Source organism: Haliotis rubra, unplaced genomic scaffold (genome assembly GCF_003918875.1).
Source record: "Haliotis rubra isolate DU_JTF1 unplaced genomic scaffold, ASM391887v1 Scf15, whole genome shotgun sequence".
NCBI classification, from domain to species: Eukaryota; Metazoa; Mollusca; class Gastropoda; order Lepetellida; family Haliotidae; genus Haliotis; species Haliotis rubra.
Window position 1 is genome coordinate 3,231,045 of NW_025765447.1, and position 24,344 is coordinate 3,255,388.

The window sequence follows — 24,344 nt, forward strand, 5'->3', positions numbered from 1 at the left end:
CAATAATGCCTGAAGTGAATTTTTATCGTGAAGTTATTATTTTATAATATTGTTTATATTTGAATGGTGGAACTAACCTCTGTTCATTACAGCTGTTATAGTTAATATCAGCGTCCTACTATGCAGAATAACGGGTGACTAGTCGGATGACAATCCTCCCATATTGTCTATACTGTTGTTACACTTGTACCTTGTATATAGACGGAAAGTACAGCCCTGTAGTGTCTGGTGTGGGTGTCTGTGTACAGCATGCATTATGTGTGTTTGTAAGCAATAACCAGTGTTGAAATACTCGCTAACACGCCCATGTGCATCATATATATGTCATATATATTTTTAATAAATCTTACCAACTATATACTTTTGTGTTGTATGTGGAAGACGAGTTGACTGTATGTGGACGGCGTTTATGGTTGATCATATATATCACTGGATTGTCTGGTCCACACTAGATTATTTTCAGGCCGCCCAGGAGTATTGCTGAGCGTGGAGCAAACAGCAAATCGATATTTATTTCAGGATCAAGCAGAACAGGTGTGATTACATGCTCCTCGCAGGGTCTGTAGTCCTTTAGGGCTGTGCTTGTTTGTTGTTTACCGCAGCACTCAAGTAAATAATCAAGTCTGGACGTGACAATCCAGTGATTAACAGCATGAGCATTGATCTGCGCAGCTGGGATACAATATATATACTTTTACATATATACTTGTATTCCTCCAAGGGAGAGTTTGGTACATAATAAGTAGTATGAAGTTACACAATAAACGTTGGCATAAAAGCATGCATTACGTGAGGATTTTAATTTAAGAGCATCGGTTTGAGATTTTTATAAGTGGGTAAAGATATTTTATCACAGTCTTTGCAAAAAGTTAGCATGTCTCTTGGTCTGAAGTGATTGGTGGTGTACAGGACAGCAAACAGGTTACAACGTCCACATCCTGGTTCTCATGGTGCCTGTCACTTAGCTCAATGGGCCGTACACAGCTGATGTTGCACCACAGTTCATCTCGTAGTCTGAACGTCAGTTTGCATTCACATAGCACATGGGTCAGTAGGTCTGCACACACACAGTCACATATCACATGGGTCAGTAGGTCTGCACACACACAGTCACATATCACATGGGTCAGTAGGTCTGCACACACACATTCACATATCACATGGGTCAGTAGGTCTGCACACACACATTCACATATCACATGGGTCAGTAGGTCTGCACACACACATTCACATATCACATGGGTCAGTAGGTCTGCACACACACAGTCACATATCACATGGGTCAGTAGGTCTGCACACACACAGTCACATATCACATGGGTCAGTAGGTCTGCACACACACAGTCACATATCACATGGGTCAGTAGGTCTGCACACAGACAGTCACATATCACATGGGTCAGTAGGTCTGCACACACACAGTCACATATCACATGGGTCAGTAGGTCTGCACACACACAGTCACATATCACATGGGTCAGTAGGTCTGCACACACACAGTCACATATCACATGGGTCAGTAGGTCTGCACACACACAGTCACATATCACATGGGTCAGTAGGTCTGCACACACACAGTCACATATCACATGGGTCAGTAGGTCTGCACACACACAGTCACATATCACATGGGTCAGTAGGTCTGCACACACACAGTCACATATCACATGGGTCAGTAGGGTCTGCACACACAGTCACATATCACATGGGTCAGTAGGTCTGCACACAGTCACATATCACATGGGTCAGTAGGTCTGCACACACACAGTCACATATCACATGGGTCAGTAGGGTCTGCACACACACAGTCACATATCACATGGGTCAGTAGGTCTGCACACACACAGTCACATATCACATGGGTCAGTAGGTCTGCACACACACAGTCACATATCACATGGGTCAGTAGGTCTGCACACACACAGTCACATATCACATGGGTCAGCAGGTCTGCACACACACAGTCACACTTGCTGCTAGTCTGTCTCACAGTCCCTGAACCACATTATTTTCCCTACTGCCAAGCCCTCTCTGCAGTGCTAAAGCCCTAAATAAAGCAAGTCTACATTTCTTCAGGAATCTCTGGTCTCCCTAGGGCTCCTTTTCAATATAAATGGGCTTGTTTGTTACTATAAAAATTATATATATTCAGAGACTAAGCCTTAGTCTAACTTGCTGCATACACCGGTGTCTCTCCCGGGCCTCCATAACGCACACTTCTGGATGAGTGATGTGGCCGCTATTTTCAGGATGGGATTGTCTCTCGCTATCACCCACGTTGTATGAGGTTGCAGAGTGGAATGGATAGCCTGGAAATGCTGCAAGTCTGAGTCGGTTCTGATTCTCTCCTTTCACCTTTCAGCTTCAGTTCGTGCTACTGCATCTCTCACTGTCCTCATCCACTTAGTTTGTGTCACAAAGGTGGCACTGCTGGTGAAACTGTCTAGTATCCCATCAGGGAGTATTTGCTGAGGATTCTGCAGAGGTCTGGAATGAAACCTGCACTGGATGTTGAACACTACTGTCTGTGGAGGTGGAGTCTTGTTCTTATCAGTTGGCGCGGCAGGAGATGTTGCACTTGTGTCCAAAGAAGGGCAGCTTCTTCTCATCAATGTGCGACTCTAGCGATGCCCATCCTAGAAATGCACTGCATATATCCGTTCTTGTGTGTCGTGGTAACCCTTGGACCAGCTTCAGAGCGAATTGCTGAGCTCTTTCTAGAGCTAAGATTTCAGCGCGTGAGATGCTATTCCAAAGTCCACATCCAAATAGAGCTATTGGGAGGCATACTGAGCGTAGGAGTTTTGATGATGTCAAAAGGGTTTAGGCCTTTTGCATGACAACCTGATTTGGTGAGCACCATAATGGATGACTTTATCCTTGAGCAGCTGTCTAATGTTCTTTACCAGGAGTTTATTTGGGCGGCAAGAATAATTCCAACATGTTAAATCTCTGTAGTCGGGGCCACAGCTTCATGGTAAAGCTTTATGTCTGGTTTACTTTTGTCTTCCTTTCCAAACTGCAGGAACTGTGACTTGACTGGGTAGAAGGTAAACCTCCATAGGGAGCTGTATTCCTGGCAGATGTCGACCATATGCTGCAGGTTGGACTTGATTGGGTAGAAGGTAAACCTCCATAGGGAGCTGTATTCCTGGCAGATGTCGACCATATGCTGCAAGTTGGACTTGACTGGGTAGAAGGTAAACCTCCATAGGGAGCTGTATTCCTGGCAGATGTCGACCATATGCTGCAAGTTGGACTTGATTGGGTAGAAGGTAAACCTCCATAGGGAGCTGCATTCCTGGCAGATGTCGACCATATGCTGCAAGTTGGACTTGATTGGGTAGAAGGTAAACCTCCATAGGGAGCTGTATTCCTGGCAGATGTCGACCATATGCTGCAAGTTGGACTTGACTGGGTAGAAGGTAAACCTCCATAGGGAGCTGTATTCCTGGCAGATGTCGACCATATGCTGCAAGTTGGACTTGGTTGGGTAGAAGGTAAACCTCCATAGGGAGCTGTATTCCTGGCAGATGTCGACCATATGCTGCAAGTTGGACTTGATTGGGTAGAAGGTAAACCTCCATAGGGAGCTGTATTCCTGGCAGATGTCGACCATATGCTGCAAGTTGGACTTGACTGGGTAGAAGGTAAACCTCCATAGGGAGCTGTATTCCTGGCAGATGTCGACCATATGCTGCAAGTTGGACTTGATTGGGTAGAAGGTAAACCTCCATAGGGAGCTGTATTCCTGGCAGATGTCGACCATATGCTGCAGGTTGGACTTGATTGGGTAGAAGGTAAATCTCCATAGGGAGCTGTATTCCTGGCAGATGTCGACCATATGCTGCAAGTTGGACTTGATTGGGTAGAAGGTAAACCTCCATAGGGAGCTGTATTCCTGGCAGATGTCGACCATATGCTGCAAGTTGGACTTGACTGGGTAGAAGGTAAACCTCCATAGGGAGCTGTATTCCTGGCAGATGTCGACCATATGCTGCAGGTTGGGCCTGGTTGGGTAAAAGGTAAACCTCCATAGGGAGCTGTATTCCTGGCAGATGTCGACCATATGCTACAAGTTGGACTTGGTTGGGTAGAAGGTAAACCTCCATAGGGAGCTGTATTCCTGGCAGATGTCGACCATATGCTGCAAGTTTGACTTGGATGGGTAGAAGGTAAACCTCCATAGGGAGCTGTATTCCTGGCAGATGTCGACCATATGCTGCAAGTTGGACTTGATTGGGTAGAAGGTAAACCTCCATAGGGAGCTGTATTCCTGGCAGATGTCGACCATATGCTGCAAGTTGGACTTGATTGGGTAGAAGGTAAACCTCCATAGGGAGCTGTATTCCTGGCAGATGTCGACCATATGCGGCAGGTTGGACTTGATTGGGTAGAAGGTAAACCTCCATAGGGAGCTGTATTCCTGGCAGATGTCGACCATATGCTGCAAGTTGGACTTGATTGGGTAGAAGGTAAACCTCCATAGGGAGCTGTATTCCTGGCAGATGTCGACCATATGCTGCAGGTTGGCCTTGATTGGGCTCAGGACGGCAATATCGCCCGCTTGTGTGGGTGCTACGAGGTGCAGACCATAGCCCCTTTCTTGCTCTGGTCGTGCTTGAGAATATTTGCTCTGGTCAAGGCGCCACAGCAGTCCGTCTATATAGAGCAGGTAGAATTTGGCTGACATCACATTTCCTTGTCTCACCCCTCTGTGAAGTTGGAACCAGCATGATCTCTCATTGTTGGTAGCTACACAGCTTGTCATTGATTTGTACATGTTGTCAATGTCTGTCCATAAGGCACTATGTGTGCCATGCTTGTGAAGTTTGTATAGCAGTCCTGCATGCCACACTGTGTCCAAAGCCTTGGAGCTGTCGAGGCAGCATATGTTTACAACATCGGATCTCTCTAGATAGTGGGGGCGGTGGGGTAGCCTAGTGGTTAAGGCGTTGGCTCGTCACGCCGGAGACCTGGGTTCGAATCCCCACATGGGTACAATTTGTGAAGCCATTTTCTGGTGTCCCCCGCCGTGATATTGCTGGAATATTGCTAAAAGCGGCGTAAAACCAAACTTAGTCAGTCAGTCTAGATAGGGGAGGACGGTTTCCTGGACAACAAAGCTCGTGTGACAAGATGTAAGACCTTTCTGGAATCCATATTGCTGTTTGCTGGGGAAGGATGTTGAATCTGTAACTTAGGGAATCCTTTTGCAGAGATACGCCATAGATATCCTCTAGCACAAAATCTTGATGTATTGGAACAAGCTCTCAATGAAGAATGAAACGCAATACCTCAACGTCAAATTCAACGTCTGATAGAGTCCGTGAGGAGGAGGGTCAGGGATGTTATTGCAATTGGCGTAGTGAGTGAGTTTAGGTTTACGCCGCACTCAGCAATATTCCAGCTATATGGTGGCGGTCTGTAAATAATTGAGTCTGGGCCAGACAATCAAGTGATCAACAGCATGAGCATCGATCTGCGCAATTGGGATACGATGACATGTGTCAACCAAGTCAGAGAGCCTGATCACCCGATCCCGTTAGTGGCCTTTTACAAGCATGGGTTACTGAAGATATGCAGTTGGCGTAGCAAACACCAGATATTGACATAGCACTCGGTTATTGATACTTATATGATTTCTTGACAGATTGTATGCCGGAATCTTGAAAACGACCACACTTGTTAACGCAAACCGACCTTAGTTTCAAGCCTACAACTTATTCCTTAAGGGTCAGTTTATCCAGATAGAAAGTTATATTGAGGTTTGCTTTGGTTAAAGTTCCTTTGCTATGGTCAATGGTACACATTGATACTATGAAATATAGAGGGTGTTGCGATACATTTTTCATGTGCATATGTGCCAGAAAAACACCGAGGTACCTAAAAAGGAGCAGGATAAGGCTATCGTTCCCACAGCTGGGTCCGTTCTCCTGTACATTTATATCGACATGCTTTCTGTTTGTTTGTTTTGTTGTTTAACGCCGAACGCAACACTTTCCCAGCTGTATGGCGGTGGTCTGTAAATAATCGAATCTGGACCAGGCAATCCAGTCATCAGCAGCATGAAAATCGATCTCCGCAATTGTGATACAATGACATGCGTCTACCAAGTCAGCGAGCCTCAACACCCGATCCCGTTGGTAGCTTCTTACGACAAGCATGGTTTGCTGAAAACCAATTCTTGGATGTTGTTAGGACTTGTTACACATAACATGAAAGAGTGAGAGAATGAGTTGGGTTTTACGCCGCTTTTAGCAATGTTCCTGCAATATCAAGGCGGGAGACACCAGAAATGGGCTTGACACATTGTACCCATATGGGGAATTGAGCCCCGCGTGACGAGCCAACGCTTCAACCACTAGGCTACCCCACCGCCCCTCTTCAGTGAAAAATTTAACAAGACGTCGATAGGAAAAGCCAATTTATTTTTGCACATCTAACACGCAGTGGAATGGGAATAGTGTAGTCTCAGAGAGGGCAGGCCATTATGTTCCTGAACTCGGGGTGTCCCAAAAAAGGTTTGCAGTTTCTTTCAACGTCTTGAAGCGGAGACAGAAATAAGACCAACACGAGGAGACAATGTTATTAAAAGCCGATTTATTTGTCACATGTCTAGCATACATGGAGTTGCATCTGGTAACTTCAGAGTAGCCGCCATCACAAGGGACCGGTCATTGTATATTCTGGGAGGACAAGCGTGTTGTACATCACTGGGCTAAGACACATGGTTGAAAAACGTCGAAGCAGTTATGGGAATAACATCCTGTCTGACACAAATCCTCCCAGAATATCATATATTCTGATAACACATACGACTTGGGATTATCACAGCTCTAGGATGGAATTATTGGAATGGTCCCATTGTGGAGAAGTCTACTACCTGTGTACCTTCATTCCTACCAAACTTGCTTTCGCTATGCACTATTTTTAAGGCCAGACCAGTTTTATGTCCTGTCTAATATCAAGCTCAACACTCACAACTTGTACACTATGTTCCGCAATGTGCAAACTTCATAGTACTCAAAAGAAGTTAAAGCAAGTGACTGAGTTGGAATCATACTTTGACACCAATAACGGGATTTACATGTTATACCCATGCAGAGAATTGAACCCTTGCCTTGGGCGAACGCTTTAATTGCTAGGATGCCCCACCAACCGCAAATGAACTTCAAAAATACCAAAATCAGTCTCAAACCTAAGTTAAAGAGTGGAGTTTTTCAACCTTTTTCGTGTAGTACAATCAAACTATGAATGAGTGAGTTTAGTTTTATACCACTTTTAGCAATATTCCAACAATATCACGGCAGGGGACACCAGGCAGGGGACACCAGAAATGGGCTTCACATATTGTACCCATGTGGGGAATCGAACCGGGTCTTCAGCGTGATGAACACTTTAACCAGTAGGCTACCCCACCACACATAAAACCTATGAAATATAACAACACTAAAAACAACTACAAACTTTCTACCACCTGGTCAGTGTTTATTTTTTGGTATGATTTCACTGTAAATAAGAGGAGAAACCTGTTCTGGCCTTAAACCTTTGGAACTACTGCTACTCAATGGAAATACTACGTGCGGTTGCTATAAAAGTAGTGAAAATATAAACTGAAAACAAAGAGTAGATCAAACTCATGAAACGATTGTCCTCTCAGTCATAAATGACAACAAATAACATTTTTAATACATCATCAGTTTTCAGGTTGTCCTGTTTACATTCACAGAAGCCTTCCTGGAGACAGACCAATCTCCATCTGAGCAACATTATTTAACTGGGTGTCATTATAAAGATGCTGGCTGAGTACAATATACTTGAGTAATATGAGTGCAAAATCAGCATTGCCAGAAGCACTGGTAAAATCTAAAACAAAAGTCTGTAACATTGTGGAATGGTAATTAACAAGGTTTGTACAATATATAGATCTAAATGTAACAAGTGTAAGCAAAACAGATGATTTACTGCTGTTTGAATCTCATCAAAAAATCAAATGGGCAAAATTACTCTTCTTGTACTCTACACCATAACTCATCTGAAAGGCAAGGTCATGGCAGTCATTTATCTTTTTTGCAAAAAGAAAAAAAGTCACTAAGGTTATTAGTTATTTTATAAAAGATCTGGCCCAGGCTAGCTATTCTCGAAACGTTCGTAGCTCTATGAACTTCTTAAGCCCATTCTTAACACATTGGCTACGATCAAAGTTAAGAATTCTTAGGGCTACGAACGTTTCGAGAATAAGGGCCCTGATTTCTCAAAACAAACTTAAGTCTGAGTTTTGACTTAAATAATAGTTTTTACTCAAATTTGAGAAAGAGCAGGAAAATGACTTTCCCAGAATGAACTGAAATCGATATTACACTCAAACATAGTGTACAATATGAGTTGGGTAGATAGGCTACTTAAGTTGTTTGGGCTTTTTTATTAAACAAATGCAGTTGAGTTCAAAAATCATCCGTTTCAAATTGTCAAACTCAGTTTGAAATTTGAGTAAAAACTTAAGTTTTTTCAAGAAATTGTGGCCTGTTTAATGTGTGGGGAGAAAAGCCTGGAGTAAGGCATGTAACCAACCACCACACTGGTGAAACCAATAAATGGGTACAGTGAAACCAATAGTGAGTAAGTGAGTGAGTTTAGTTTTATGCTGCACTCAGCAATATTCCAGCTATATGGTGGCTGTCTGTAAATAATCAAGTGTGGTCAGACAATCCAGCGATCAACAGCATAAGCATCGCTCTCCGCAATTGAGATACATTGACATGTGTCAACCAAGTCAGCGTGCCTGACAGTGAAACAGATAAGTGGGCATAGTGAAACTCCTTAGCTGTTATCAAGCACATTTACCAGTATGAATCTTGTATTCGAACCAACAACTGACAAGGGCAGGATCTGGGGTGCTGTGTATCCAGGCTTAATGCATCCATTACTATTCCGGACATCTGATATTGATGAATGCTGAGCCTATATATCAGCGAGGCATTACATGACAAGAATAACTGATGCCGTAAAATGGTCAGAGGATCTGAACTTGCTCACAAATCTGACCACCACGGCAGATGAATACACTGAACACGAAACTAATGTCAAAACAAAACAAAAGCCTGCGATACTGTGCTGACCGACCATGTTCACTGCAGTGATAAATGGCAATATCACACAAATCTTTTTAAACCAGTGATAAATGGCAATATCACACAAATCTTTTTTAACCAGTGATAAATGGCAATATCACACAAATCTTTTTAAACCAGTGATAAATGGCAATATCACACAAATCTTTTTTAACCATCTGCTCTCCTTTTTACAAACATCATCTTCCCATTATTTCTACAATTCCTTGATTCTGCATTCTGATGAAGCACAATGAATAAAGTTTGTGATTGCCAAATTGTCAGGAGTTGCTATTTGTTTTGCACTACGTCAATGTTCATCCAGTGACTTGGTCCAGTACGGTTAACAATTTCAATGAATCTCCAATAACAAGGTATTTACAGAAGCCCTGGAGTGACAATATGGTTTCATACAATGATTAGTGAGTTAGTGAGTTTAGTTTTACACCACTTTTAGCAATATCCAAGCAATATCATGGCAGGGGACACCAGAAATGGGCTTCACACATTTCACCAATGTGGGGAATCAAACCCGGGTCTTTGGAGTGATGAACGAAAACTTTAACCACTAAGCTACCCCACCAGCTTTCCGACCCAGAGACATTGTTTACATATTGAAGATCAATAACAAAAAAATCTCTAAATACAAACATAAAGACTAAAATATATTTGCATGGTACAGATAACCGTTCCTTTGGTAAAGAATCCAAGTGATTGACACCAATTGCTTTCATGATATAATTACAGATTGTGAGAAAGTCTGTCACTTCTACCAGCCTTCCATCAACGTCTATCACAAGTGCACACATTCATTAACAAACCCACTAATTACAGTAATACACACACATTGGCTGTAGATACCATCATCACTTGCTACTATGGAGGGCAGTATAGAAATAACCTTCTTCGCCTAATATAAACAATCAGAGGTGCGACATATACTATCTGATCTCGTCACATGTGAGTGTGTATGGTTTACACTGCTTTTAGCAATATTCCAACAATAACATGGTGTGGACACCAGAAATGGGCTTCACACATTGTACCCATGTGGGGAATCGAACACAGGTCTTCGGGGGACGAGCGATCGCTTTAACCACTGGGCTACCCTTTGGTCACATGTATCAATAGTACTCTGGTATATCATCTGTGTACAAGACGTGTCAGGATATATGAAGATATAGATACATGAACACAACAAAACTGAAAGGGTAAATATACGGTTATAAAATTAAAACCCTTTCTTGAAAATACCTTTTCATGATACATACAAAGATGCACTTTTTCAATAAAATGTTTTTTCAAAATATATTATATTTTTTTAATTTCTAGAGTAAGCTTGACCACAGAATGCAAAAATTAATTGGTTTTGCTTAAGTTTCAGAGATGGACTTACTACAACATGTAAATGGTACATTATAAGAATACTACTCAACTTTTGCTTAGGAACAAACCTAAGCCATTAGTTGTGCCATCTACATAGTCACATTGTGTGAACATTATCACAAACAAAGATGGATAGATTGTGAAAGAAATATAACCTAAAACCTATTATCTTTAGTGATACAAGCTAACAAGACTGTCCTTGTCAATACTGGGGCAGAGTTGAACTCTCACACCTCTGTCAGTGCTGCCCTCTAGTGGTGAATGACTAGAAGAGTATAAGTATTGTCCATGTCGATATTGGGACAGCGATGTACAGCACTGCCCTCTAGTGGTGATTGAAGAAAAGAGTATAAGTATTGTCCATGTTAGTACTGGGGCAGCAATGTACAGCAATGCCCTCTAGTGGTGACAGATTGATGAGAAGAGTATAAGTATTGTCCATGTCGATATTGGGACAGCGATGTACAGCACTGCCCTCTAGTGGTGATTGACGAGAAGAGTATAAGTATTGTTCATGTCGATATTGGGACAGCGATGTACAGCACTGCCCTCTAGTGGTGATTGAAGAAAAGAGTATAAGTATTGTCCATGTTAGTACTGGGGCAGCAATGTACAGCAATGCCCTCTAGTGGTGACAGATTGATGAGAAGAGTATAAGTATTGTCCATGTCGATATTGGGACAGCGATGCACAGCACTGCCCTCTAGTGGTGATTGACGAGAAGAGTATAAGTATTGTTCATGTTGATACTGGGACAGCGATGTACTGTCACACCTTCATCAGTGCTGCCCTCTAGTGGTGATTGAGCTAGGAATCCTGTCCTGAGGAATCCGTACATACAGCAATACTATTGGCAGGGTCAAGGACGTCACACAAGCATATCATTGTCTGCAAATGTTTTAATTAACATGCAGACCTCTTCTGTTTATGCCTTGTTCTTCACTAAATCTATTTCAGCAGTTTTACGTATTTCTTCGAATGAATAATCCTTCAAAAGTCTTCCATTTTCAAACACTGTCACCAGTAGGTCCTGAAATAAAAAGTGATTGAGTGAATGACTGAGTGAGTGAGTGAATGACTGAGTGAGAGAACTCTTTGATTTGAACCAAGAAAGAAAACCAGGACAAATACATTCATTCAATCCAATGAACCTTTGCGTATGGCACAGACATCTGCTCGGCAAATTATGGCTCCTTCCATGAATGCACACCTCCCACTCCCCCTCAAGCCCAGCCCTGTCCTCAGGGTTTCAGTGATACAACTACCATGCTGTCCCAATCCGCTAATCTGCCACAGAATCTCCGCGTGAAGGTGGAACATGCATGGTTTTATTGACAATACTTTGCAGGTTAATATATATCGTCACTGCCTTCAAAACTGAGGCACCATGTGTCCTATTAAAGGTGTGTAAGGAACTCATGCAGTGTACAGCAAAATGAGAGGGTGAGTGAGTAAGTATGTTTTTATGTTGCTTTTAGCAATATTCCAGCAATATACTTCGGGGGTAACCAGACATGGGCTTCACACAGTGCACCCAAGTTAGGAACTGACCCCAGTCTTTGGTGTGACAAGCGAACGTTTTGACCACTGCCCTGTTACAAAATGATAGTTATATGAGCTGTAAGAGTCCATAAGATCATAACACCATAAGGCCAGGGCACACGTTGCATGAACATGTTGCTGCTGTCATCTCTATAATACCTGTTGGAAGAACTGGGCGATTTCCCGGTCGTATAATTTGTTAGTTGAACAGACACTACGCATCAATTGTAATTGGTGACTGAGGAACAAAGTATACAAGACCATAACGTGGCCATGTGAGTGTCTCACCTTGGCGGGGTCTCCCTTCCCTTCTGTCATTGTGACGTACTGTCCGTCCTGAATCTGCAGCGTCAGCTTGCCCTTCTTGCTCTTCTTCCCAGGGTCTGTGATTGGGTCCTTGAACACATTCACCTGGAACACAACACAAAACACAGCATCAGTTTCCGCAGCATTTTATGGTATTATCAATAATAGATCTGGTTTTGTCTGTAACCAAGAAGTGAACCTTTTCTGAAATCTCTGTAACACAACACCAAAAACAGTATTAGTTTATATTAAAAAAATCAGATGGTATTACCAGCAACGGATCTGGTTTGGTTTCATCCAGTAACTAAAAGGGAACGTTCTCTGATGAAAAGCTCTGTTGCAAAATACCTGGACAATAAGTTTCCTTGTGCTCTGTAGCTAACCCAAAATGCTACACTAAAGGGCACACTCTGGCCTATACCATAAATGACTAAGTAACTTCACTATGCATCCAATTCTCATTCCTACCATGGTAACTTGATAGGTCTGTCAAAGGCACTTTTCTGTGTATCCCCTTCTTCATTGAATAGCCACATTTAAAGGCACATTGCTTTGTATCTCCCAGTGAACTGGATAGCTACATATAAAGGCTCACTACTGCGTAGCTGCCTCTAAGATGAAACGCTACTTTTAAGGCCAACTTTTTTACATCCCCCTGTTCACCGCTCATATAACTTTTTTATATCCCCCTGTTCACCGAAAAACTACAACTAAAAGTGTATTTCTGTGAATCCAATCTTTCAACACCTTTCCATTGATCACTAATTATAAGCTACACTCAAAGGCACACTTCTGTGTATTCCCCTTTAACTAAATAGTTCTCACCTCTTTTCCATTGATTACTGAATAGCTACACTTAAAGGCACACTTCTGTGTATCTCTGTCCAATCTCTGTAACAGAGCCCCTCCGCTGCCGAATGCGAGATTGTCCGAACTCCACTTGTGTTTGCGCACATTGATCAAGATTTCCTCGAGCTTCTAGTAGCTGATGCCATCTCCCTGTATTACCCGGATGCATGGGGGCAGCATCTTGTAGCCTTTACTGTTCTCAGTGTATCCAAACTTCTTACCTAGAGACTCTAATACCTGAATCAACAGAACGACCAGTTTCAGGGGAGGTGTGGCTTGGGAAATTAGTGTCCTTGTAAGTCTGATGCTTTCACAAATATTTCGTATGTGTATCAGTCACAGAGAGATTTGTAAAACATCAAAGTCTGTGCATAATTGTGGAAAAGTATGGGAAATTTTACTATAAATTGTATATTTATATACTTATCCTATCTCACGGTATGCACCTCTCTTCTTCTACGACCATGTGTGGAAACGTGCTGTAGGCTAAGTAGACAATGTAGAACCCTAAAGCTTCTTGGAGGTACGAAGATGTTGGAGGTACTCTGCCACCAACTGCGGCGAAACAGTAGTGGGAGAAGCTATACATCTGGCCCTGCATGACGCCTCAAAGTTCTTCCACTTGACATCATAGAGTGACCTAGTAGATGAGCGATGCGCTGTAGTGATGGCAGTAGCAACACACTGAGAATATCCCTTAGCAGTTAGCGACTTATGGAGATGCGCCAAACATGAAGATGAAGTGTGAGCGGAGACCAATGCAGCTGATCGGAGTGCGGGTGCACCAGAAGATCAAGGCGTTCAGGAAGTGGTACAGGATCTGGATCGGCCAGTTCTTGTAGATCGACGAACCACGCTCTGGCCGGCAAGAAGGGCGCGACCAAAAGCAGTGTCATCCGCTGAGTCGTGCGTAGTTTCAGTAGTATGCGTGGAAGTATGGCCACTGGTGGAAACGTGTACGTGTTTAGGTCGTCCCAAGGAATGGCTAGACAGTCTGGAACACCTGTGGATGTAGTTTCTACTCTGTCGGGGGGGACGAAGTGGCCGGGACAGAGAATCCGCAATCACATTCTTCACTCCTGGAATATAATTGGCTCGAACAGAGATGTCGAGATTGTCCACCAGCTGGAAGAACCGTTGTGTCCATTCCAGGAGTTGAGGCGACCCTGTCGATCCAATCCGGTTGATGTGCCACACTACCGCTGCATTGTCCGACCGGACCAAGAGAGAGGTCGATCGTAGAATCTCTTGTCAGTGAGTGATGGAGAGAATCACTGCCCTGAGCTCTAGAACGTTGATGTGGTAAGCGCGATCTGCAAGAGACCACCGTCCTGCCACTTGCTGATCGAGAAGGTGAGATGCGTCCACGTACAGGTGGTGAGTCAGGACGAACGGCCTCAAGCAGACTCCGCCGCAGACGTTCAACTCTTAGAGGTAACTTGATCAGGGAAGGCGGGTTGCCCAGCCTGATGTGTGGAGACAGGAATAGGAATAACTGCAACAGTCGAAGTTGAAGCTGACCCCCGAGGGTCAACATCTTGGCCGACGTCAAGAGACCCAGGAGCTCCTGCCACTGATGAAGTGTCCTGGGTTGAGACAACGCAAGGGGAATTAATCGCCGGATCTCTGTTGAGCTCTGTGTCGAACACTGCCCCGATGAACAGCAGGCGGCGTGAAGGGACTAGCTCCGACTTCTCCATGTTGACCAGCCAGCCTAACTGGTGAAGTAGCTGCATCGTGAACTCCATGTGACGTAAGAGGAGTGCACGGTCGGTCTGAGCCTGGATACAATCGTCGATGTAAGTCTCAAACAGTGTCCCCTTGCGACCTTGGAAGATCGGGATGTGAAGGTACGCATCCTGAAGGTCTAGGCTGACCATGACTGACTGACTGAGTTTAGTTTTACGCCGCTTTTAGCAATATTCCAGCAATATCACGGCGGGGGACACCATAAATGGGCTTCACACATTGTGATGATGACTGACAGGTATTGTTATCGGAGTGGGGGCAGAGGTCAGGTGGGCAGAGGCCAGGAAGTTTGATTCAACTTAGGTTACAGCACGTTTCCACACATGGTCGTAGAAGAAGAGAGGTGCATACCGTGAGATAGAATAAGTTTAAAAATGTGAAATTTTCTGATTAAATCAATAATCTCATTTCAATTATTTTCAAGCTTTTTTTCAGAGGATTTTGCACTCAAATGTTTTCGAACAACTAACATGTGATTCAAACATACAAAACATGAATCCTACAATTATTGACAATTGAAATTTGAAATAAACGATGCTTATGTCATGTATTTACATTTTCATGGCATTATGACTACAAAAATGAATTTTAAACCAAACTCAGAAGTTATATTCAGTGACCAAAATCAACAGGAACATGATATTACTATAACAAGTGAATCTCACCTTGACGACAATTGTTGGGGGATCGCCTGAGTCTGGCCGCACAACGAGTACACCGCCATTCTTCCCTCTCTCAATGACCACATCCTTGAGATCCTCGCCCCACACTTTCTCACAGGCATTGAAAATGTCGTAACTGTCACTCACACACGCCATGGCCCCTTCAGGAAACTTGGTCAACATGTTCTTAAAGGCTTCGAGCTCACCGTCTCGGCCCCATGTGGTGATTGTGCTGAAAAACGAGTGAGTGAGTGAGTGAGTGAGTCAGTCAGTCTTTTTCGTGTGTGATGGCTAGTTGTGTCTTATAACAGATGCTGTTGAACAGTTGACAAGACTTCATCATTAACATGTGCTTGTGGTGTAGCTCAGAAAATTCCCCTAAATCCTAATCATCCACAGCCAGTGCCACTAACTGACATATTCTCGTCGTATAATAAACATATCCTTTAGTGTCATTATACTTCAATACTATTGTTCTTTGCTCATGATATCAATCACTGGATTGTCAGGTAGATTGGGGGTGAGCGCGTGGTCGGCTCCGCCATTTTGTTTCACTTCCATACAGGCTATGACATGCATTTGGAAAACTTAGTGAAACTTCGTTGTCAATAACACGCAATATACACAGTCGAGACCCAAAAGATCACATGCTAAGCTTCCTAATGCTTTTACCGGTGTCTACTCAAATAAATCAAACGTGACGTACAAATTTTCTTCTATAAAAAAAAAATTGTATTTGAAAATCGGAGTAACTCCACCAAAATGGGAGAGGTTGGCATCTCTGAAAACCTGATCATGAGTTATCCAAGGTTCGACGTAACCGAAAAAAGATGCAAAAAGAAGGAATAAGCAGGAACCCAGATTTTATTTTCAGACAACCATATGTTTGATTCATCAAGTTTGACTGTTGCTGGAATATAGCTGAGTATACCAGTAAACAACAACAATAAACACTCACAAAGGGTCTAATTGGCTAGGTTTATTGTTTGTTTGATGCTTAAAGCTGCACTTGGCTGTATTCCAGCTATATGGCGGCGGTCTGTAAATAATGGAGTCAAGACCAGACAATCCAATGATCAACAGCATGATATTCCCTTAGTCGCCTCTTACGACAAGCATGAGTTACTGAAAACCATTTTTAACCTAGATCTTCACAGGTCTGACTTAGCTAGGTCACAATGACCTCTTGTATGACTCACCTGTGTTCTGCTGCAGGTATGGAGAAGCCAGCGATGTTGCAACCATAGTACACTCTTGCAGTCATCAAAGAGGCGATGGTGTCTGTTCCCATAAAGTTGACCAGGTGGGCACACCCACCAATACCAGCAGCCTGAATTAAGTGAGTTTAGTTTTACCCAACTTTTATAAATATTCTAGGGATGTCACGATACATAAGTTTCATGAATCTATACGTATTACGATACCCATGTCACGATTCGATGCATATCACGATACCAATTTTTGCGGCATTATTGCATAAATTTAGTTACATTTTGAACATTAATATTTCATATTTTATAATTGTCCATGAAAAGATCAACATTTTTTATTCTCAGAGATTAAAAAGTTCTAATTTCCCATCTTTGTGGATTAAAAATAATCATTTATAACTCTCACAACATCAAAAAACATGATACAATTGCAAAATGTAAACCGATACTTTCAAAACTAAACATCAATACAGTTTTGAATGTATCGATAATTGTATCATCTTAGAAGAAGTATTGATGCATCGATGTATCGATATATCATGTCATCCCTACAATATTCCAGGAATATCACGGCAAGTGACACCAGAAATGGGCTTCACACGCCTGAAGTAGACAACATATAAGCCCAGTAATTAATCGAGACCTGGAATTTATTGTTAATCAAATACCCCTTCCCCAGCATTTGAGGGTTTATTCAAGGACTGGACTGACTGACTCACTGAGTTTGGTTTTACGCCACTTTTAGCAATATTCCAGCAACATCACGGCGGGGGACACCAGAAATGGGCTTCACACATTGTACCCATGTGGGGATTCGAACCCGGGTCTTCGGCGTGACGAGCCAACGCTTTAACCACTAGGCTACCCCACCGCTCCTCAAGGACTGGAGTTGACAAGGCAATAGGTACTTGTTGCAATATCTAGCCCTAGACTCACAATAAGTAAAAGTGGAGTGCGCTCCTTCCATTAGCATACCTCCACTGAAGTGGAACCTCTGAATCCAAAGTCATGGAGTTTGAACGGAAGACCATCAAGATTATCTGCGGTTTCATCCAGATACCGAGCGATGATTTCCTTCTGGTATCGGGAGTTGGTGGCGACGGTCATGGGATACCATACCTGTACCAGCAGGGTCTGAACAAAAACAGCAGGTTACCATATAAACATCTCGAGTTTTCATAAATGTTATTGTTTTAAACCTAATAGAATGACAAGTAAGGCTGGTCACATGACTGTTTGCACGGGGAAAGGGAGGTAACTCGTGGGTGAGTGTATTTTTACGTCCGCTTCGGGAACTACAAAGGATTCAAGTGTTCCACTACCATTCGCAAGGGAAAGGGAGATAAGCAAAGGATCATTAGTCAGGATAAGGAAACATTTACATTCTTTAAAAATATATATATGCTGCTCATAAGGAGCTAAAGAATACCTGATTTTTTTCACATAACAGATTAACTTTGTCATGTTTGTAGTCATGAAAATATCTTTAACTTCTTTTGAATAGCATATCGGTATAAAGTTTCAAGAACCTCACCTCAAAGTAGTTGGTCAACCAAAAACATTTGGGATCTGTGTTTTCAACAACAAATAGGACATTCTTGTATGGCACAACAGTGCCTTCTGGAACAGCTTTGATCCGCAAAGGGAGATAACCATTATGCTTCTGAAGAAAATATGTCAAAACATGTTATTTAGAAAACCAGGCCATTTATAAGAGCACATTGGGCATAAAAATATGAATAGACTAGATACTGTAAGAAATATAGCAGACAAAAGCTGATTTCACGATAAATTATGTTAATGATACCGGTAATAGGATGTACGTATTTCGCATGTACCCCTTCATTCAAACAAACATGCCTGGTAAGAACACTCAGAAAATCATGTAAAGTATATATAACTCCAATAATTATTTCTAAAACAATCCACAACACTTCATGACACATCTGAATTATGCAGAAAGTGGAATAATACACAGGCTAGACATTTTTCTCAAGTATTCCCATTACCATATGAAAGCAATCTCTGGTCCCCCAGAAAATCTGATGGATGTCATTAAACATCACAGCAAATACATGTGACTATATAAAAAATATGAAAGCAATCTCTGGTCCACCAGAAAATCTGATGGATGTCATCAAACATCACAGCAAATACATGTGACTATATAAAAAATATGAAAGCAATCTCTGGTCCACCAGAAAATCTGATGGATGTCATCAAACATCACAGCAAATACATGTGACTATATAAAAAATATGAAAGCAATCTCTGGTCCCCCAGAAAATCTGATGGATGTCATCAAACATCACAGCAAATTCATGTGACCATATAAAAAATATTCAACAAGTGTCTGTAGTTTCGTTCTGTTACAGCCAGAGTATTACACTGACCCATTAGACCACTTCAGGTCTAAGAAACTCGACCAAGAGAATATTTCCTGACATTCGTCCAGAGACTAATGACTAAGGCACAACAACCATGAACCTTTTGCCCCGCGGCAGTCTATCCACTCAATCACAGAGATGTTCATTAACATACAATGGCATACCTCGAGAATGTAATTCCACCCTTCTTCATTGAAGTTGTCTCTGCCGAAGTGAAGCGCATACAGTTCTTTTGCCTCTTGAATTTTTTCTCTTGTAACCACTGGCCCTACTAGCCACCTCTTGAGGATATATTGCAGACCAAAGAAGACAGTGGTGGGGAACTTGCCACCTCTGCTCTCAAAGTAGGAACACACTGTAGTTGTGTTTGGGGGATACTGCATGTGATGGGTCACCTGAGAAAAACAGACAGAATATATTGATGAGCATATGGCACATCAGGTCAACTAAATGTGAGGAAAGAGTGAGTCAGTAAATTTAGTTGTATGCCGCTTTTAGCACTATTCCAGCAATATCACAGCAGGGGACACCAGTAATGGGCTTCACACATTCTACCCATGTGGGGGTGAGCGAACGCTTTAACCACCAGCCTACCCCACCGCCCTACCCCACCACCCTGTGTGAAAGGATGTGACATGAGTTAATATATTCAGAGCAGTACACCAGAGATCATAATCAGGCAAAAATGGACCTGGATCTGGGCAAAGTAAGGGATGCAACTCTGCATAGTTACAATGACTGAAGAAGATAAAACTGTGATAACAAGTTACACTGCATAACACTTCCCCTTTAACTTAAATAATTACGTAGGAAGACTTTACATTTTGTCTGTATTCATTGATCATTTTGATAATCAAAGTTATCTATGTTTGCTAAATAGTTCAATACTCTGTTCTTTAAGCAGGCAGTTATGGGACGCGAACTCCTGCGTCCTATAGGCATAAAAATTGACAATGGACACACCGAAATTTAACAGCGCGTACCCAGGGAAGCAGAAAAAGTTCAAATACTTTTTGTAACATTTCAATCAAGTAACAATAAGTTATCACTGAATTTGCTACTAGCTCGGTTATGGTATTATTTGCAATTCAATTACTGTAATAATGTGATGATCATGATAAACATACAATAACAGTAAGTGAATTACAACAATATTACAACATAGTATTAATAATGATATCTAAGAGTCTGGGACCCCCATTTTGTAGTCCAGGACCCCTGAAAATAAAGAGTATGAGTCCCAGGGATCCTCAAATATAGGACTCAAGGAAAATCCCTGCTTAAGTGTCATTTAGCAGTTGGTATGATGAAGAGGCACAAATGTTATCGATTGACAACTTCATTATTTACTTTCATTAATCTGCACAGGTGATAGTCAGAGATTACAGAGACTGACAGAGATCCTGGGCAACAATAATTAATTTCAAGGGTTTTTATAGAAAATATGAGGGCCTTGTAAAGTAATGAAAGAGTATAGTGTACTGCAATGTAATGCTTGATAACTATTTTAATTACGGGACCTGTATATTTCTTTTAAAAAGTTTGTATGATGAATATTATAGTGCAATATTTTGTCTACATTCATACTGTACATGTGTGCAATAGATACACATCTCTGCATTTGTAAGATCCTAAGTGATATCACAGAAAATATCAGAATTACACTTATACACTTCATTGACCCGCACTGGTTCACGAAAGAACTTACAAAAAAATCACATATTTTCCATCACATGTCTTGCAGAACTTTGCACTCCATAACAGCCACTCTGATGGAGCAATATTTCATTATCAATCACAATCCTAGAAAGTGTACATGCGCTGACATCAATCGAACCAATGTCTCAGAAAAAGGCACAGTGCGCAAATATATCCAAGAAAGCCCACGCAAGTCTAGAAGATGTGGCAAGTCTAGATTTCCTCAGCTTCATGAAGAAATTCTCAGGGCTCCTTTTCATTATATTTTATTTTATTTAACCATCAATTTTTTTTCAGTAAAATATGTTCATTTCAAAGACTAGTTGTTAGTCTACGCAAAACCGTACGCCTCCAATCAATTATCAGTTATTTAGATCTATCTGCACATCTCGCTCGTCTAAAAATATACCGAACTCTTCTGCGCCCTGTGCATAATCAACTACTTGGGACATGCACTCAAATGCACCAGTAAGTGGAAGTGCGATAGCACACTAACGAAGTGACATGCATATCATGTTCTACATTCACTTTAGCAGAACTGTTTAGCAGGTGCGCGAATATGCTTTGAAAACGAAAGTTAAAATGCATTCTCCTTTAGAAACGTGTGTCTGTTAACATATGTGCGCATACTAAACTTCCTGTGTTTCATAGTACCCTATCCTGTAATTCTGACAAGTTTCAAATTACGGTTTACCTTGTAAGAATCGGTGACAAGGAGAATGTTTTCCGTCCCGGCCGCTTGATACGTCGCCATCTTGAACGCTTTGGCATGTGACGTCATAGCAACCTGGAAAGTGGGCGGGGCGCAGTGTCAGTTTGAAGACTGGATTTATCCTGTGTTTTCTGTACGCTAACCCGATATGCTGTTTAGAGACAGAAACTAGTCCTTTATCAATGTCGAGACAGCCATCACTGTCCAGGTTTAAATTCTTTGTCGCTTGCTGTGCGTATGAGTGCCTACGGTGGCTGTAGGATCGGTTATATAGCTATCAGTAGTCAGCTCTTAATTTATCTTGTACAGTCATACACACAGCCTATCGCTGTTACTCGCTAGAGAATTGCGAAATGTATCTCACCAACCTGTTCAAACAACGCCGATATCCAATAGCCCGAAACAGCGCACAGTGATGTCTATAATTATCTTTTTAAATGAGTGAGTGAGTTTGATGCTGCATCAGCATATTTTAAGTGAAGAGCATGAATAAGCAAAATATTGAGCATGAATATGTATAAATAGAAATATATTTAAAAACACGACGTGAATACAACTTCACTCCAAATTAATAAATGACTGACTGACTGAGTTTGGTTTTACGCCGCTTTTAGCAATATTCCAGCAACATTACGGTGGGGGACACCAGAAATGGGCTTCACACATTGTACCCATGTGGGGATTCGAACCCGGATCTTCGGCGTGACGAGCCAACGCTTTAACCATTAGGCTACCCAACCGCCCCTCAAATTAATAAATGAAATTGTTATGTCTGATCGTGTTTTGGTAGGCCTGTTCCCTTTCTACAATGCGCCAAATTACTGTTAATAACATGGATACAAAGGACGTTATGTGTAAGTTAATGCCGCTCTTACGAAACAAAATTATCGTTGGTTCGTTTTCGGACGGCAGTGTTTACTCTCGCTATATAGCGAGGCGGACTGCGTCACACAGACATTGTAAACACCCGGATGATGGTTTGTGTTTAAGATGAAGTCGTCTTTATGAATAAGTTAGTGACATGTTTTACAATTGCTCATGTGATAATAGAGACAACATGCAATGGCTGTTCATAACACCTCCCCGGTCCCACCAACTTTATAATGTTCTTACACCGTAACGCATAGACTAAGGCTTAGTCTCTGAATATATATAATTTTGATAGTAACAAACAAGCCCATTTAAATTGAAAAGGAGCCCTAGGGAGACCAGAGATTCAGAACCTGGGGAAATCTAGATTTGCTTCGTTTAGGGCTTTAGCACTACAGGGGAGGCTAGGCTGTAGGAAAATAATGTGGTTCAGGGACTGTGAGACAGACTACGTAACGCACAACGCCCCGTCGTCTCGACTAGGCTAACGCTTAGTCTCTGTATATGTATACACAAAGAACTTAGTTAAGCAGACCATGACCAGAGACCATGTATCTATTATATGGTCTCAGCCTAGACATATCTCACGACTGAATGAGCCCCGATCTTAACCCCTGGGGCATATCTGGGACATGTTTGGTCACCGTGTGCAACAAAGGGATCCTCCTGTACAGAACCTGGCCCAATTGGAAGCTGCTTTACACGAGGAATGTCGTAGACTGGCCCATCAGAGGATCAGGAGGCTGAGAGGGGGTATGAGGAGGAGAGTGCTGGCTGTTATACACTCAGTATTGACCTTGAATCGTGTAAGACACGCAAATGGCATTATGAATGTTCACATTCACCAATAAATTCAACATTAAAAATTCCAGGGCCATACCTGCACAGATGGTTTTGTATGAAAATCAATGGGTTTTTTAAAATGAGAATTTATCATTATATAATCAACATGGATCCCAATCATTTTGTCGTTTTTTTATGAGTTAAAGGATCATACGGGTCAGAAAAACTCATGTTTTTACATCGTGGTCACCACGAGAGGTTTTATGTACGTGTTGAAAACCTATGATTGCAAAAATGCAGGCGGTGCTTAATTAAGTTCTTTGTGTATATATAATTTTGATTGTGACAAACAAACCTATTTAAATCGAAAAGGAGCCCCAGGAGACAAGAGATTCAGAACCTGGGGAAATCTAGACTAGCTTCATGTAGGGCTTTAGCATTGAGGGAAGGCGAGGCTGCAGGGATAGACTACGTCTCGATATCAACAGCGACCTACTGCTTAGATTAGTGAGTATTGCTTAACGCCGAGTCAGCAGTTTTGCAGATATTCGCGGTGATAATAGTATACCGCCCTATCTCTTGATTAGTGTACTTACACAGCGTCGTGTGTGTGTGTGTGCATGTGCGTGTGTGTGTGCATGTGTGTTGCAAGCATAACATTCAGCCTCATAAATGAAAATATTTGACCGAAAACAAGACTTGTGAAATTAACGTTATAAAATATCCTATAAAGGGGCCAAGGGACTTTTCAGTATCAACCTGACACTAGTAATGTGGATTTACTTGAGATACTGGAGGTAATCTGGCTTAAGGGAGATAATTCATGGATGCCCTCTTCACATGAGAACACAACTGCCATAATATGGAGTGAGTATGGTTTTAACTTGCTTTTAGCAATATTCCAGCAATATCACGGCGGGGACGCCAGAAATGGGCTTCACACATTGTACCTATGTGGGGAATCGAACCCAGGCCTTCGACGTGACGAGTGAACGCGTTAACCACTAGGCTACCCCACCGCCCCTAAGGGACCGTTCATAATTTATGGCTAGGGGTGGGGGGTGGGGTGTGTGTGT

At 42.1% G+C, this 24,344-nt stretch overlaps 1 protein-coding gene across 1 annotated transcript; it reads right to left on the reverse strand.

The window, feature by feature from the left end:
* Positions 1 to 6,581: 6,581 nt before the first annotated feature.
* LOC124270201 (nicotinamide phosphoribosyltransferase-like) lies at positions 6,582 to 21,859 on the reverse strand. Its single transcript, XM_046705237.1, is given in 9 exon segments — positions 6,582 to 11,529; positions 12,330 to 12,452; positions 13,173 to 13,433; positions 15,611 to 15,839; positions 16,807 to 16,937; positions 17,794 to 17,952; positions 18,353 to 18,481; positions 19,370 to 19,600; positions 21,598 to 21,859. Coding segments are annotated over 9 exon segments (1,455 nt in total). The 5' UTR covers positions 21,685 to 21,859; the 3' UTR covers positions 6,582 to 11,424.
* Positions 21,860 to 24,344: the final 2,485 nt, after the last annotated feature.